Raw genomic sequence first — 16,880 nt, 5'->3', positions numbered from 1 at the left:
TCTGATGGGGTTCTATTCTTGCATTGATGTATTTCTTAGTCACGTCAAAGCGAGTCTGAATAGATGCCCTACCGAATAGCTCAGCTAACTTCGCCATAACTTCAGCAGCCTTTTCGGTTTTTGCAAACCGAGTTTTAAGGGTGTCAACCATGGAAAGCATGAAGTATAGAGCTTTATTATTAGCATTCTGCCAACGCTCGTACTTCTCTTTAACAGCTTTGGTTGCATTGTCACCCGACACTTCAGGAGACGGCTCAGTTAACACAAACAAGGCACTTGCTCCTATGAGAGCAATATTAATGTTCTCATTCCATTTTGGAAAGTTAGATCCATTTAGCTTATTTTCGGTCAAGAGTGATAACATGGGATTCAACATGGTTATATAGGATACTACAAAATAATAAATAGAAATCAATAATGGTTTAACACAAAATCCAATTCAGAAATTATAAACACATAGCATGTAGGAATGATAAGAGAAAATACTAAAAAATACAATCCTAAACAATTTCCAAGGTTTTCAACAAACTGATATAAGTGTCCCGTTTAGGCGAGAGTCAAAGCTACCATCCATTGAATAGAGTTGTCAGCTCATCTAAAATGTTAAACATTCTAGCAACCTTTTATTCGATCAAGATTGGAATCCAGCGTTGTCTCGTTTAGGCGAGAGTCAAGGCTATTCTATCTTATGAGCTTCTACCATTGTTTCATATTTTGTAAGTCAAATACAGTCGCCACCATTAGGGTGATCCATACCATATAAAACACTTACAAAGCTACTTATCTTTTGAGATTAAACGGTGCTAACTTGCTAATGAACGTTCCTTCAATAGGGAGGATTACTCACTAAAATAAAAGCTATGTAAAACCAACAATGGAGATCGAATATCTTAATAATAATAATAAAGCTCATTATTTAAAATGTATTTTCTTTATTATTTATAATAAAATATATTCATTAAATATCGAATTTAGAATTAAAATTTTAAATTAGAATTTAATTTATTATTTATAAAATTATACTTAGATGGTGATTGAAATAAATTGAATTATTTCCATCATAGTAGTAATTTTTATATATAAATACTAAGAAAATTATTTAAGTTGAATTAATTTAAATTAATTTGCAACTCAAATTTAAATTTTCATGAGAATATATTTATTGTATTTTGAAAAAGAAAGTATAAAACTTTACTATTTTCGAAATACTTAAATAATAATTACTTAGAAAAAAATACTTCAAGCAAACATATCACCTATCTAGATTTTCCTTTGACTAATTAATTCAATTTCTAATAATATAGTTTAATTCATTTATTAATCATTAAATGAAAAAATCATTGATTTAAGTTGGTTCAAAATTAATTAAAATAAATAATTAATTTACAACTTAATCTATTTTTCAAGATAAATTCAAAATCATCTTCCATAATTAAATGCAATTTCAAAATTGATTAATAAAATAAAGAAAATATATTTTGAAAATTATTTAAATTTAAGTTGAAAAATAAATAAATAAATAAATCTCAACTTAAAAATAATTTTCTATTTAATTAAGTGTCATGAAAAAGAAAAATTTAAGTATCATGATGAAAATCAACTTAGATATTTAATTTTTCAATTTAATTAAATGTATTAAATTCAAGAAATAAATAATTAAGTGTAGAGAAGGCTTAATTATTAATCTCTAGTTTAATACTAGGAAAAAATATACTTAAATTAAATTGTACCAAAATTAATTATTTAAATAATTAATTTCACAATATATAATATTTTCCTATTTGATATTAGAAATAATAAGTAGTCTAGAAATAACTATCTAGAAAATATCTTATTTCAACTAAGTATCTTTTCAACAAAAATTAAAAAAAAAAAATTCTAATTTAAGTTGTTATAGAAAAATCTAGAACTTAAATATTTTCAAATATAAATTTAATTAAATATCCAAAATTAAGTTGTAACCACTTAATTTGAAAAATATTCCATTTTAAATTTAAAACTAACTTAAAAAAATATCTTAAGAATCTTCAATAACTAATGCCTAGAATTCCTCAACTTAATTTTAAATTAAAAAAAAAAATTCAAATTTAAGTTAGATAAGAAAAATCAGTTAAAATAACTAATTTATAACTTAAATAGGAATATTTAATTAAACAAGCTTCAGAAAGAATCTAGTTAGTTAAAATTCTTTATTTAATTAAATACAAGAAAAATACAAATAGTTTGTCCAGAAATAATATCTAAAACTAAGAGTGTTTTTCTTAAAATTAACTTTAAAATATTAAAATGAAAATAAATTTCATATATTTTAAAAGTTAATTATGTTGCTAATCAATTTTATTAGGTTAAACTAATTTAATTAACCTAGCACAGATATTCAAATCAGGCAAATGGGCCTTCACAATTGGGGTAGTTCATGTGAGGGGGAGCTGGGTTCAGTATGTCGTACCCACTTCTATTGGCCCCCAACTCTCACACAAGGCCCAAAAGAGAGGAATTTAACCTTAAAATAAATAACTGTTACTAATTGAATAGGTCCAAAAACTAAATGGACCTAAATCAAATCTATCATGGTGTGACATTCTATTTAACAACAACCTATATGCATCTATATAATAAAATAAACATATAGGCTCACACAGGCACACATTTGGATGGATCTTATCATGTTGCTAGGTCATACACAGATGAAAGAAGATTGTAAAATTTACCTGTTACAAATTATTTACTTGACCTATTGACAATTGAATCATGAGTTAAAATAAGATCATTGGATCTGTCAACAAGTTAACCATGGCAATTTAGATCAAGCAATAATAGGTTTTATAAAACTTACACATAAGCTAAAACACATACTCCTGCAACAAGATTAACTGGATAGTTGGATGTAGGATTTATTTAATTTTAAATAATTAAATTTCGAAAAAAAATAATTAAATAATAAAAAATATATATTTTCGAATTTTTAAAAATAATAAATAAAATAATATTTAAAATTAAACCTACAATTTTGAAAAATTAGGTTTCAACTAACCTAAATATCATTTCAAAAATTTGCTAACTACTTTTAAAAATTTATTGTTATTTTATAAATTAAATATTTAATAAAATTAAAAAAGATAAATTAATATCTATTTCAAATTTTATAGTTTAATTCTAATAAATAAAATAACAAAATTTAAAAGTTAGCAAAATATCTTATTTTTATTCAAAATATCATGATTATAGTTATCATATTTTAAATTTAAATAAGGTCAAATTATTTTTTAAAAAAAATTAATTTAAAAAATTTAATATCTGACCTTAAATTTAAAAATAAGATAAAATATAATCAAATTTAAAAATAAGATAAAAAATCAAGCAAAAAGATAGATTTTTAATTGTTTTCAAAATCAAATTACACTAATATCTAAGATTAATTTTAAAAAATTCAAATTAATTTATTTCTGATATTATATTTGAAAATTGAAAAATAAAAATCTAAATACAAAACCACACAAAAAATCGGATGTTAATTCCATGAAATAGCATGAAAAAACGAAGAAAAACGAAAAAATTGCATGCAGTACGGACAGTATGCAATCAGGGGACCTGACCGAGAAACGCCGGCGCAGGAGGCTGCATGCAGCCTATTCCGCGCGCGTAGGGAAGTTTCTCAGAAAAAAAAAAAAAAGTTGTCTGCGCGCGTGTTGTCTGAGGGAAACCCCTCATGCGCGCGCGTAGGTGAGAGACACCTCCCTGATATTTTTCGAAACTTCAAAAAATCATAACTAATTCAAATTAAATTTAAATTGAGTTCTGTAAAAAAGTAAATTGCTTAATTTTTTCCATAATATCTAATAAAATAATTCCAGAAACAGAATTTCAATTATTTTTCACGAAAATTCCCAAACATCAATCAATCATCATATAACACACAACACAACATGAAACTATCCAAATCACAAACAATCATTTTAAAGTCCAAATTTCTTGCAAGCAAATCAATTACCATGGCTCTGAGCCCAGTTGTTGGAATTTATTTTACCAGGATCTTAGATCTACTCACAAGTATGTTGTTTAACACCCTAAATATGAACTTTCTAAAACGATAATTACACACATAAAAGTTAAGAAAACCTTACATTGATGCAGCGGAATAATGTCTCCTTCCACTCAGATCTCTAACCCTTGTATCTTTTCTGTCGCAGAGTATTATCAAGATCTGAGCCCGAATGTCCTTCTCTTTGTGTGTGATCCTTCACAGTCTTCCAATCTATGATTGAGGTACCACTTGCTGTGTGTGGGCACTACTCTATCACTAAGGTTTCGAAATTGTGAAGAGGAAAAGAGAGAGGGATAGGGTCGGCTATAGAGAGAGAAGTGGAAAGCTCAGTTTTTCTGAAAAAGCAATTTTCTGACAGAAGGCTTGAAAAACTTGTTAAAACTTTTTATTTGACTGAGCCACCACTTTCTATTTATAGGCAACTACTAGGTTTAGGTTAGTAATTATTTGGCATTAAAATAATGAAAATATTAATTGGAAAAAGCTCACTAAGTGGCCGGCCATAGGTGTTAATGGGCCTTACTTGGATTTTGCAGTTTTCACAATTTTTATTTCTATTTTCACAAAAACGCCAATTTTCTAATTCTAACATTTTAAATGCCAAAACTAATTATTTAATAACTAAAATAGATTATTAAATAATATTGTCATTTAATTTAATTATTAATTAGACATATAGAGTCTCTTAATTAATAAATAAACCTAGAATCTCTTTTCTTTACATTTCACCCCTCCTTAGTGAAAATTCACAAATTAGACATAGTCTAACTTTAGAATTATAATTGATTAATCACAAATCAATTATTGAGTCTTACAAGCAGTATAGTCTCAACTAGAATGGGGACCATGGATCTATATGCTGAGCTTCCAATAAGTAAACCGAATTTACTAAGTAAATCCCTACTTATTAATTCCTCGTTGAATCCACTCTTAGAACTTAGAATTGCACTCTCAGACTTATATAGAGCATATTATATGTTCCACGATATAGATATGCTATCTCATTTAACCATTGTTATAATCTTATTGTGATCAAATATCCTCTATATAGATAATTTACATCGAGATGGGATAATTTTACCATTTTCATCCCTCAACGTATTTTTCCCCTTAAAACACTTAGTTACCTGTAAATGATGTTTAGTGATCTAAGAATTAGTCACTTAAACAAGAGCTCATCCATTTACTTCTATTTAGCTAAGCTCGAAGGGAATCATCACTTGACTTCTATACACCAGTAGAAGCTATAGATTCCATATTTATGTTCAGCACTCCCACTCAATCATACTATCATGTTCCCAAAATATACGTATCACCTTGACCCAAAAGTAGGCTTCACTAATAAATCAAAGAACATGAATAGCACTCCTGAGTTGAGCCTAAGCATATCAGGATTTAGATTCTTTTAATCTTAAGATCAACTACTGATATTGACTTGGAAAGATACAACAGTAAGTTTATAACATCTTAACTAAGTTCAATATCGGTCCAGTCCAATGTATACTCCATACATTCGAAACTAGTATACTTTACCAATGTCCTGGAAAGAACATAACACTTACTCCAAGTGTAAGTACACATCATCGCTGATTATCACATCAGTGTAAATCCAAAACACTGATGAAATAGGGACTTAGTCTTTTAAATCATATAATCACAATCACATTCCACTATGTTGACAATACTGTAATTGTGAATAAACATATGATCTGGAATTAACTGATTTTGTGTATAAACATAATAAACATATTAAACCATAAGCATGTAAAATTCATGCAAACATAATTAACTTCAAATTTCTTATATTGACAACTAATCAGATTGTAAAGGGTTTTATTTAGAGCACAAAACCCAACAGGAACCTCATGCATTGTACCATACAATTATAAATTCTAACTCAACAAGTTAATCAAAGTAACTTAATTGAGTTCTATCTTTTCAATTTTTATCATCTTAAAAATAAAAAACTTTCCTCAGCCTAAAGTTTTGAAATCGATGTTGTCATCGCTGACTACTTCGACATTGTCTTTGTGCAAAACAATGCACTTAACTACGACTAAATTACTAATATATTAATGAGAAAAAAAAGAAAAAAATTCTAATAAACATACTCATAAAAGTTCTTTGCCTATTGTTAATAGTATATAAAAAATTAAAGATCAAAAGATGGGGATTTTAATCATCATCAATAAAAAATAGTAATAAATAATATTATTACTGATAATGGGAGTTTCTAGTGAAGAATCTAGTGCTTCAATACCTAAACGATCGTCGCAGTCTCTGCTGTTGTTGATGAATTAGAGAAAAGTAAATCTCAAAGGTAATAGTGGTAAAAATTCGCAAAATGTTGATTCTCAAAGGCAAAATAATAATAAAGAAATAATCTGGTGTTTCTCATGCACTAAGATAAGCTGATATGGCAAAACCTGATTTGCTAGAAAAAGGTCCCATGTGTGTAGAATCCACCCTGTATACTTTTTTTTTTTTTTTGACAAAGTGATTAGAATCACTCATGAATTTACGACGCCTACGTCCGCCACCAGCGCTGGAATCTCCTCGAACCAGGATAGCTCATCGTCTAACCGCAGAGCATGCTTTGCCAAGCCATGGGCCGCTAAAATCTCAGAGCGAGCTACATGGGACAAAACTGCCCCCGGAAATTTAGACAATAAAGCTATAACATCTTCAAACAACACTCCTAACTTGTTGAAATACATCTCCCCATTGTTGATAGCCGTCACCAAAGCTAACGAATCTGAAAAAACTGAAAACACATCAAAAAACCAAAAAATTTTATTAGAAAATAATCAATCCGATCAAAACACTCAAAACTCAAAATTGAAAAACTAGATCCCCATATAAAATACTATAACTAGCCAAAGGGAAACCCTTTGGCTAGTAGCAACTTAACTCTTGTATTTTACTTCATCATCATCTTAGGATTACTATCCCTTACTAAGACCCTAAAACCTAAAAAATTTTGATATGTAATCTAGCAATAACAAAAACCTGCAATGCTCCCATCCATAGGATATCAAAAGTTTATTTTGAAAATTATCGCAATAATAAAGTAAGCAACGAATAATGTATTCAATAACCTTGATTATCAATGATTAGTGTAATTCAATACAATGAAACAAAATAACCTTGATTATTAAGCATTAATGACTCATTAATTCCATAATCTTTCCCAAAATAAACAAAATCAACCATATTAATTCATTATTAATGTCCGCATTTCCAAAAATTACAATTTTCTTTATTGTACTTATCCCAAAAAAACAATTTTTATACATATTTATTTATGGTAAAACTTTATTATAATCAAATCAATCTATATTGAATTGAAATTACTTAAAATGATCCAATTCAGTTATTATGACATAATTATTCCTATTTTAATTTCCAAAAGACAAGTTGTAAAACTTCCAAAAATTGTATCACCATAAAATATTTATAATGATATCTTCTTATACGACATAGATTACAAACCAAATTCCATAAAATGTGACTTCCCAAATATATCTGAACACAATAAATTCGCATTTGACAATTAGTATTCCCAACTCCTTTTATTACAATATCTTCGTATTTATTATTCTTCAAATTACTTGATTAATTTTAAATAATAATATTAGAATCTGAATACTAAATTCCACCACTTTCCCTTTTTGCTAATAATGCCTAAAAATATGAACCAACCATAGCTAAAAACTATTATCGTTTAAACTTAATCCTCCTTAAACCTTATTTCACTTGAAAATATTTTTAAAATATCACTTTAAAATTTCTTTACATCATACCTTAACTTAAAATTTGTCTAGTGCATAACTTGTTTATTTTGTAATTTTATTGTGCCAACATTTTGTTATATTTTCAATACAAGAAGCCGTAAAATTTTAAACAAACTACCCTAAATAATTAGGGGCCAGCCATATAATAGGCGTTATAGCCTTGTAAGGCGCCAAAGCCATAAAAATGGCGCAAATATAGAACAAACCAATAACAAAAAGATTACAATATATCCCGTTATAACAATTCAACATTATAGAAACAAGAAATTTTCGGACAACAAATTCTTTGAAGAAAACTTTATAGTTTGCTCCGTACTCTTTCCTCTTACAACTATCAAAACAAGATTATACAGGAAAAATAATAAAATTAAAAATAGAATATACAAAATTTAAAATGCAAAAGAAAATGGTAGATCTTATAAGAAAACAACACTATATAAAACTTTGAAGATTTTTTCTATATATTTTGACATTGATTAGAACAGAACAAACCTATACGAATTCATTGATGAAAAAAATGACAAAAAACTAAAGAGAACTTAACTCTAATCTTATTAAAGAGAGAACAAGATAAAAGAATGCCAGAATGAACCTTACCTTCAGTCACTTTAAATTATATATATTAAGAAAAGAAACATATAAGTATGAACCAATGATTGGAAATATTATATAAAACCCATGAATCTAAAAGTAATAATAAAAAAATAAAGAATAAACTTGCTAAAAACTACACGGTCATATGAAAAACCATGATCTTCAGACAAAATTGAAAGATAAAAACAGAGTGTTCAACACCAAAAATCTTGAGAATTACAAGCGTAGGAAGCACGACAGACCATAATATCAAAAAGAAAAGAAACCCCAGAAATCAAAAACATGTTTTTAAAGCAGAAATGATACAATTGGTCCACCCTGTATACTTTTATTAAATTCAAAATATATAAAATGTGTTTCCACATTATTTTAAGTCACAAAACCACCCATAACCATTTGAGTCTTCTCGTAAACATAGGAAGCATATTGTAGAAATCTAATGAATGTTGGCTCATTAGAACCAGCACAAAGCACCTAATGTGGTTTGGTTGTAGCAACTACTATACTATATATACCGATCCTTATGATCTAGGTTGGCCATGGAATTATAATTAAGTTAGCTGTATATGTGTATGAGTTGAAGATGGACCCATATTCATGATTGAGACAGTACGTACAGTTATAACCGCGTAAACAAACAATATTAATAAGAAAAAGACAAGTACTGAATATGTATGCATTTATATGATATGGGGTCTGTCCATCGCTTAAATATGCTAAACGATGCTTATGATATCTTATCTAGTATTTTTGTAAGGGGTAGTATGGTTATTAGTGTAATTGAATATTCGATCTCATTTATTTTCTTTTAATAAAAATTATAAAAAATGGTAAAAATAATATCTCATAGGTGCTAGGTACTTTGGTGGCCACAATGATGCTCCTTATATAAACATAATAATTTTTATCTTTCTTTTTCTTCTTTGGAAGTTGTTGGATCACGATTAGTATTGTACTTGCTCAGAAAGTGCCCCTACACACACACACACACCCCAGTAATTTCCCGGAAACATCTATCCATATAATTCAACTTCACATATATTGACTATAGCTAGGCTGTGTTTGGTGAGAAAGTTGTTAAACATCATCTACATGCTAATCTATTCCCTTACTGTTCCTCCTATATATGTTTTGTTTTCCAAAGTCTTCAAACTTATTTTGAATTCTCTATTCTTTATTAAGTTATTATAATGACCATAAACTTGTATATACATTATTTATAGGTAATAAATGAATATATGCAATTAATTAAATGCCAAACGTCCCCATTCTCTCTTCCACCAATTTTAAAAATGCTCGACATATCATTCTATTATTACCCCCAAAATTAAATAATAAAAAAAGTTATAAACGTCTAATAATGCATATTCAACCTCTATTCTAAAACCCTCCGGAAAAAAAAAAAGAAAAATAAACAGCCACCATAATGAGATGATAATATTATAAGGGAAAATAAAATAGTAAAGTTTGTGTGTGTATATCCCTACCAAAATACTATCAAACCAAATTGGAAGCATCAGGCAAACCTTGATGTCGATCATCATCTCTACCAGAAGACCTAACCACTCTGCTATTGCTATTACTATTACTATTACTACTACTATTGTTACCATCTGAAGAGCTCTTCACGACGGTTATGACGGCTCGACAAACAGGACAATTGGAGTTAGATTCCAGCCATGGATTTATACAGTCACTGTGAAACGCGTGCTTGCACTCGCTCAACGCCTTTACATCTTCTCCTTCGCCGAAACCCATCAAACAAACGGGGCACTCCTCGCCCATCTGCTTCCCGTCTCTTACTTTCTTGTACTTCACCACGTCCGAGTCTGATGGTTTCTCCGCCTCCGTCGTGTCGCTCGCGGCGGCGCTACTCGTTCTGCCACTCGAGATCTGACGACGTGGACGAAAGGGGTCCTGAGGGCATTTGATGGCAAAAAAGAAGGTGTAGATCAAGGCTGGGATGGAGATCACGGCTAGAATGCCTAAGATGAATTCGAGGGCTGAGAGATCGACGGAGCGCGGTGGCGCCGGGAAGGGCGGCGGCGGTCCGATTATGATGGTGTTGGTACCCGGAAAGGATGTGGAAGGGGCGTATGCGTAGTAGTCCATGGTGGAGAGAGGAGGCTTGCTGAGATAGTAGAGTGGTACTTTTGTTTGGTTTTTAGCATTGTAATTGTGGTTAAGGATGATTCTTTTTTTCTTTCTTTTTTTTTAAAAAAAAAAAAAAAATTCTCTTGTCTGTATCTAATTTTTAATCAATTTAAAACAAATAATAATGGACTTTTTTTTTAAAAAAAAAAAAAAATGATAATGGACTTCACTTGACTATTAAAGATGATAAATATATATATATAATGGCATCTATTTAAAATATTATATTGGAAGTTAGGTACAATTAGTAGTGAATACTAATCTAATTAATCTAATTCTCACAATTCAATCTAATTTTTTTTAGAAAGAAACTTTTATTAACCAACAGCAAAAACAAACTACATCAAGACCAATTTATCAGAAACAAAGAAACTATTCAAATCAGATGGAAACTTGTCCTCCCAAACAGAATTACAATTGAAAATTATAGCCAACTTGGCAAGAATATGAGCAGTTTTATTGTTGCCACGGGAGGAATGAAAAACAACCAGCACAAGGACGGAACAATCTGCCATCCAACAAATCATCTAATAGGGCGCTCCAATGGGTCTAACAATGAGCCCTCTGCTTCAAATAGTCAATCAGATTGGCACAATCTGTAGTTAAGAAAAAAGAGTGAACATTGAGTTTTTGACACAATTCAAGACCCAATTTAATAGCCAACCCCTCAGCCACCAACACCGAGCAAACACCCTTCCTATAGGCACAGCAGCGCCTAAAATCTGCCCATTCTTTGGGAAGCAAGATCAATAGCAGCATCACAGTTGAGTAACAAGGTTTCATCATCAACCTTTGACCAAAATAAAGCTTTACCCGAGGAAGAAGAAGTGGCAGCAGCTGTAGTTGGAATATGAACTTGATGATAATCCACCTGCTCGATTGCCCACAACATCCATTGAGTGATGGGAGCAACACTATGTTGAAAACATTTCTTATTCCTCCTGAACCAAACCAGCCAAGATAAAGTGACAAATCTTTCAAAACAAATGTTGGGTTGGGTTTCATGAATTTGCTGCAAGAAATCCCATGGTTCAAGATGCTGTTTGGGGAATAAGTGATACCAACCTGTGTGTTTCCGGAGAGGACGGAGGGCAGGACAAAGCCAAAGAGCGTGGAAAATGGTCTCCATTAGGTAACCATAACTGCTGCAATCCGTTGGAAACAATAGCCCCCTATGAGCCAGATTGGCTTTAATAGGGAGCCAATTCCAACACAACTTCAAATTTTTCTTTTTTACTTTCAGACTAACCCCCAAGTTCCAAATAAACTTCCACCAGCTCTCAACCTTTTCATAGGAAGGGCACTTTGTATCTGTTTGAAATAATGTGATCACTTTATACCCACTTCGCACAGTGTAGATGCCATTAGAGGAAAATTCCAAACGAGATCGTCCTCCAAATTACACTTACTTGGCACAACCCCAAAACCCAGGGAACATCTGTTGGAATTATCTTACCAGGATCTTAGATCTACTCACAAGTATGTTGTTTAACACCCTAAATATGAACTTCTAAAACGATTATAAGTAAACACATATAAAGTATGAGAAACCTTACATTGGGTGTAGCGGAATAATATGTCGCCTTCCACTCAGATCTCTAACCCTTGTTTCCTTTCTGTCGTAGAGTATCACCATGATCTGAGTCCGAATGTCCTTTTGTTGAATTTGGATTCTTCACGATCTTCCACACTATGATTGAGGTACCACTTGCTGAGTGTGGGCACTACTCTATCACTAAGGGGTTCGAAACAAAAAATGAAGAAGAAGGAAAGAGAGGTGGCAGCTAGATTAGATAGAAAGGCTCAGGTTTTTCTATGAAAGGAAGAAGATGCATCATTTTTCCTGAAGCCATCACTACCTATTTATAGTATGCCACCTAGGGTTAGGTTTGAATTATTTGGCATTAAAATAATGAAAATATTAAATGATAAATCCTACATAAGTGGCTGGCCAAGGCTTGTGGATATGGGCCCCACTTTTGTAATTGGCTGTTTTATCATTTCTACATCTCATTTTCTCAAAAACACCAAATTTCAAATTCAACCATTTAAATGCCAATTTCAACTATTTAATAACTAAAATTAATTATTAAATAATATTGTCATTTAATATATTTATTAATTATACTAGTCAAAGTCTCTTAATTGACAAATATACCGTAGAAACTCTTTCTTTATAGTTTTGCCCTTGCTTAGTGATAAATTCACAAACTAGACATAGTCTAACTTTACAATTATAATTGATTAATCAAAACCAATTAAATGAGTCTTATAAGTAGTATTGTCTCAACTAGTGTGGGGACCATGGGCCTATATATCCGAGCTTCCAATAAGCAGATCAAGAATTTACCAAGTAAATTTACTGACTTATTACTTCTTCGTTGAATCCACGCATAGAACTTAGAATTGCACTCTCAGCTGTATAGAACACTCTATATGTTCCACCATATAGACACGCTATTAATTATCCATTGTTATAATCATAATTTGATCAACTAGGTGATATTGAATTGAATAGATATTACGGTAAGTTTAATAAATCTATATCAAAGTTCAATATCGGTCCCTTCCGATGCATACTCCATGCATCCAACCCAAGCTTTACTTTAACTAATGCTCTGGAAAGAACATAGCATTTCTCCAAATGCAAGTAAACTCTGTTGTAGATTGTCATATCAGTAAACCCAATGTTTTGATAAATCTAGGAATCTTTAATCACATAGTCTTGTTTACTTTCCACTGTGCTGACGACACAATAAACAAGAACAAGAATGTGAAAAGGGTTTGGATGAATTTATAAATCAAATAGATAAGTAACTGACAATGTGAACCAAAAAATACACAAATGAATGAAAAATACTTCTGTTTCTTTATTGATATTGAATAATACGAATTACATTGAAATGGAGTTTTATTTAGGGCATAAAACCCAACAACATCATCAACATTAAACAAGTTATGAACCAGCGACTCATTCCACCTGCCATCCTCATCTATTAGATAATTTACCTTTGTATTAGGAGGGACATTTACCCGAACCCGAAGGGAGAAGGGAAAGCTTCTAGGAAGCCATCTATCTTCATTGATTCTAGTATTAGACCCCGAACAAAGTCTCCAACAGAGCCCCTTAACCAGCAAATCACAACCCCAGATGAAACTACGTCACATATAGGAAGTGTGAGCTATTAATTGCACCTATAACAACCCCTAGTTTGGGCAGTAAGTCTCTTTAAGAACCCACGCCAGCAAAGATTGAGGTTTTGTCAGAATTTTCCAACATAATTTGGCAAGCATTACTTGATTGAAATGTCCCATGTTCTGTAATCCCAAACCTCCACGACATTTAGGGTGACAAAGCTTATCCCAAGACCCCCAATGGATCTTTCGATCGGTTGTAGCACCACCGTGTTGGAATTTATTTTACCAGGATCTTAGATCTACTCACAAGTATGTTGATTAACACCCTAAATATGAACTTTCTAAAACGATGAACTAAACACATATAAAGTTTAGGAAACCTTACATTGGGTGCAGCGGAATATAATGACTCCTTCCATTCAGATATCTAGCCCTTGATTCCTTTCTGTAGCAGAGCATTATCAATATCTAAACTTGGATCTCTTGCTCTGATTTTTTAGTGCTGAAACTGTTGGGTTTTTTGCCCTAAATAAAACTCATTTCAATATAATCAGATTTACTTATTAATATAGATTAGAAATAACATTTAATGTTGCATGGTTCACATGATTTATTTCATGATTATATGTACATAATGTATAAATTCATCTAAAACCCTTTTCACATACTTGATCCTGTTTATTGTGCCGTCAACACATTGGAAAGTAAACATGACTATGTGAATAAAGTGTCCTAGATTTATCAGACACAGGGTTTTACTGATATGATAATCTACAACAGAGTTTACTTGCATTTGGAGAAGTGCTATGTTCTTTCCAGAGCATTGGTTAAAGTAAAGCTCAGGTTGGATGCATGGAGTATGCATCGGAAGGGACCGATATTGAACTTTGACTTAGATTTAATTAAACTTACCGTAAAATCTATTCAAGTCAATATCGCCTAGTTGATCCTAGATCAAATGATCTTAATCCTGTTATGATTAGGCTCAATCTTGAAAGGCTATTCGTGTTCCTTGAATTGTTAGTTAAGCCTACTTTTAAGTCAGGGTGATACGTACTTTTTGGGAACTCGGTAGTGCAATTGAGTGGGAGCGCTAGCATAAACATGGAATCTATAGCTTCTATCTGGCGAATAGTAAGCTAAGGATGATCTCCTTCGAGCTTGACCAAACGAAAATAAATGGTGGAGATCTCATTTCACATAAGCTGAAATATCATTTATACGGGGCCAAGTGTTTTAAGGATAAAATACATTGTAGGGTGTAACGGTAATCTAATCCCTTTACAGTGTAGATCATTCATATAGAGGATCATTGATCACATTAGGATTATAACAATGGATAACTAATGATGTGTCTATATGGTGGAACATATAGAGCATTCTATATACTGAGAGTGCAATTCTAAGTTCTATGCGTGGATTCAACGAAGAATTAATAAGTTAGTGAATTTTAGTGCTAAATTCTTGATCTACTTATTGGAAGCTCGGTTATATAGACTCATGGTCCCCGCACTAGTTGAGATAATATTGCTTGTAAGACTCATGTAATTGGTTTTGATTAATCAATTATAATTCTCAAATTAGACTATGTCTATTTGTGAAATTTTCACTAAGTAAGGGCGAAATTGTAAAGAAAGAGTTTATAGGGGCGTATTTGTTAATTATGATACTTTGTATGGTTCAATTAATAAATATGATAAATGACAATATTATTTAATAATTATTTATAGTTATTAAATAGTTAGAATTGGCATTTAAATTGTTGAATTAGGAAATTGCATTTTTGAGAAAATCAGATACAAAAGGTGTTAAAATTGCAAAATTGCAAAAACAAGGCCCAATCCGTTAAAGGTATGGCCGGCCACCTATTGAGTGTATTTTAAGTTGATTTTTTCATTATTTTAATGCCATATAATTCAAATCCAACTCTAGTGGAATGCTATAAATAGATAGTGAAGGCTTCAGGAAAAACACTTCTTCTGATTCAGAAAAACTGAGTCTTCTCTCTCCCTATCTTTAGCTGCCACTTCTTCTTTCTTCTTCCTTTGAATTTCGAAATCCTTAGTGATTAGAGTAGTGCCCACACACATCAAGTGATACCTCAATCATAGTGAGGAAGATCGTGAAGAAAGATCATCAGCAAAGGAGTTTCAGCATCAAAGATTCAGAGAAAGAGATCCAGGTTCAGATATTGATAATGCTCTGCTACAGAAAGGAATCAAGGGCTAGATATCTGAACGGAAGGAGTCATTATATTCCGATGCACCCAATGTAAGGTTTCTTAAACTTTATATGTGTTTAATTTATCGTTTTAGAAAGTTCTTATTTAGGATGTTAATAAACATACTTGTGAGTAGATCTAAGATCCTGGTAAAATAATTTCCAACAATTGGCCTCAGAGCCATGGTAATTGATTTACTTGCAAGAAATTTGGACTTTAAAACGATTGTTTGTATGTTCTTTGGATGGTATTATGCTGTATTGAGTGTTATTTGATGATTGATTGATGTTTGTAAATTTTCGTGAAAAATAATTGCGATTTTGTTTCTGGAATTATTTTCATTGGATAGTATGGGAAAAATTAAGCAAGTTAGCCTTTTACAGAACTCAATTTCGATTTTATTTGAATTAGTTATGAATTTTTGAAGATTTGAAAAAATCGGGGCTGAAATTTTCCTGCGATCGCAAATCTGTCCGTACAGTTCACAATTTTTTCGTTTTTCTTCGATTTTTCATGCTTTTTCATGAAATTAACTTCCGATTTTTGGTATAGTTTTGTATTTATACTATTACTATTCCTAATTCAATTCTAATTATCATTTTGATTTAATTTAATATTTTTTTAAATTTAATTCAAGATATTAGTGTAATTTGAATTTGAATAGAATTAGTATCTATCTTCTTGCTTAAATATCTATCTTATTTTAAAATTTGATTGTATCTTATCTTATTTTAAATTTAAAAATAAGATATTTATAATCATGTAATTTTTAAATGATATAAGATATTTTGCTAATTTTTTAAATTTTGTTATTTTATTTATTTAAATTACATTTAAAATTTGAAAAAGATATTTATTTATCTTTTCTAATTTTTTATTTAATTTTTATTTATAAAATAACATTTAAAATTTAAAAGTAGTTAGCAAATTTTTG

The 16,880-nt window shown here is 30.7% G+C and overlaps 1 protein-coding gene across 1 annotated transcript; it reads right to left on the bottom strand.

Moving 5' to 3' along the window:
• Positions 1–9,710: 9,710 nt before the first annotated feature.
• On the bottom strand, positions 9,711–10,773 carry LOC115697869 (RING-H2 finger protein ATL33). The gene has a single exon (XM_030625031.2). The coding sequence runs from the start codon at positions 10,543–10,545 to the stop codon at positions 9,931–9,933; it is 615 nt and encodes a 204-aa protein (XP_030480891.1). The 5' UTR covers positions 10,546–10,773; the 3' UTR covers positions 9,711–9,930.
• Positions 10,774–16,880: the final 6,107 nt, after the last annotated feature.

Source organism: Cannabis sativa, chromosome 7 (assembly GCF_029168945.1).
Source record: "Cannabis sativa cultivar Pink pepper isolate KNU-18-1 chromosome 7, ASM2916894v1, whole genome shotgun sequence".
NCBI lineage: Eukaryota > Viridiplantae > Streptophyta > Magnoliopsida > Rosales > Cannabaceae > Cannabis > Cannabis sativa.
Note: the sequence above shows the minus strand (reverse complement) of the source record. Positions and strands in the feature narration are given on the sequence as shown.

Bases quoted from the DNA above. Each gene is read 5' to 3' on its own strand.
- LOC115697869 (XM_030625031.2), bottom strand. From the start codon at position 10,545: ATGGACTACTACGCATACGCCCCTTCCACATCCTTTCCGGGTACCAAC.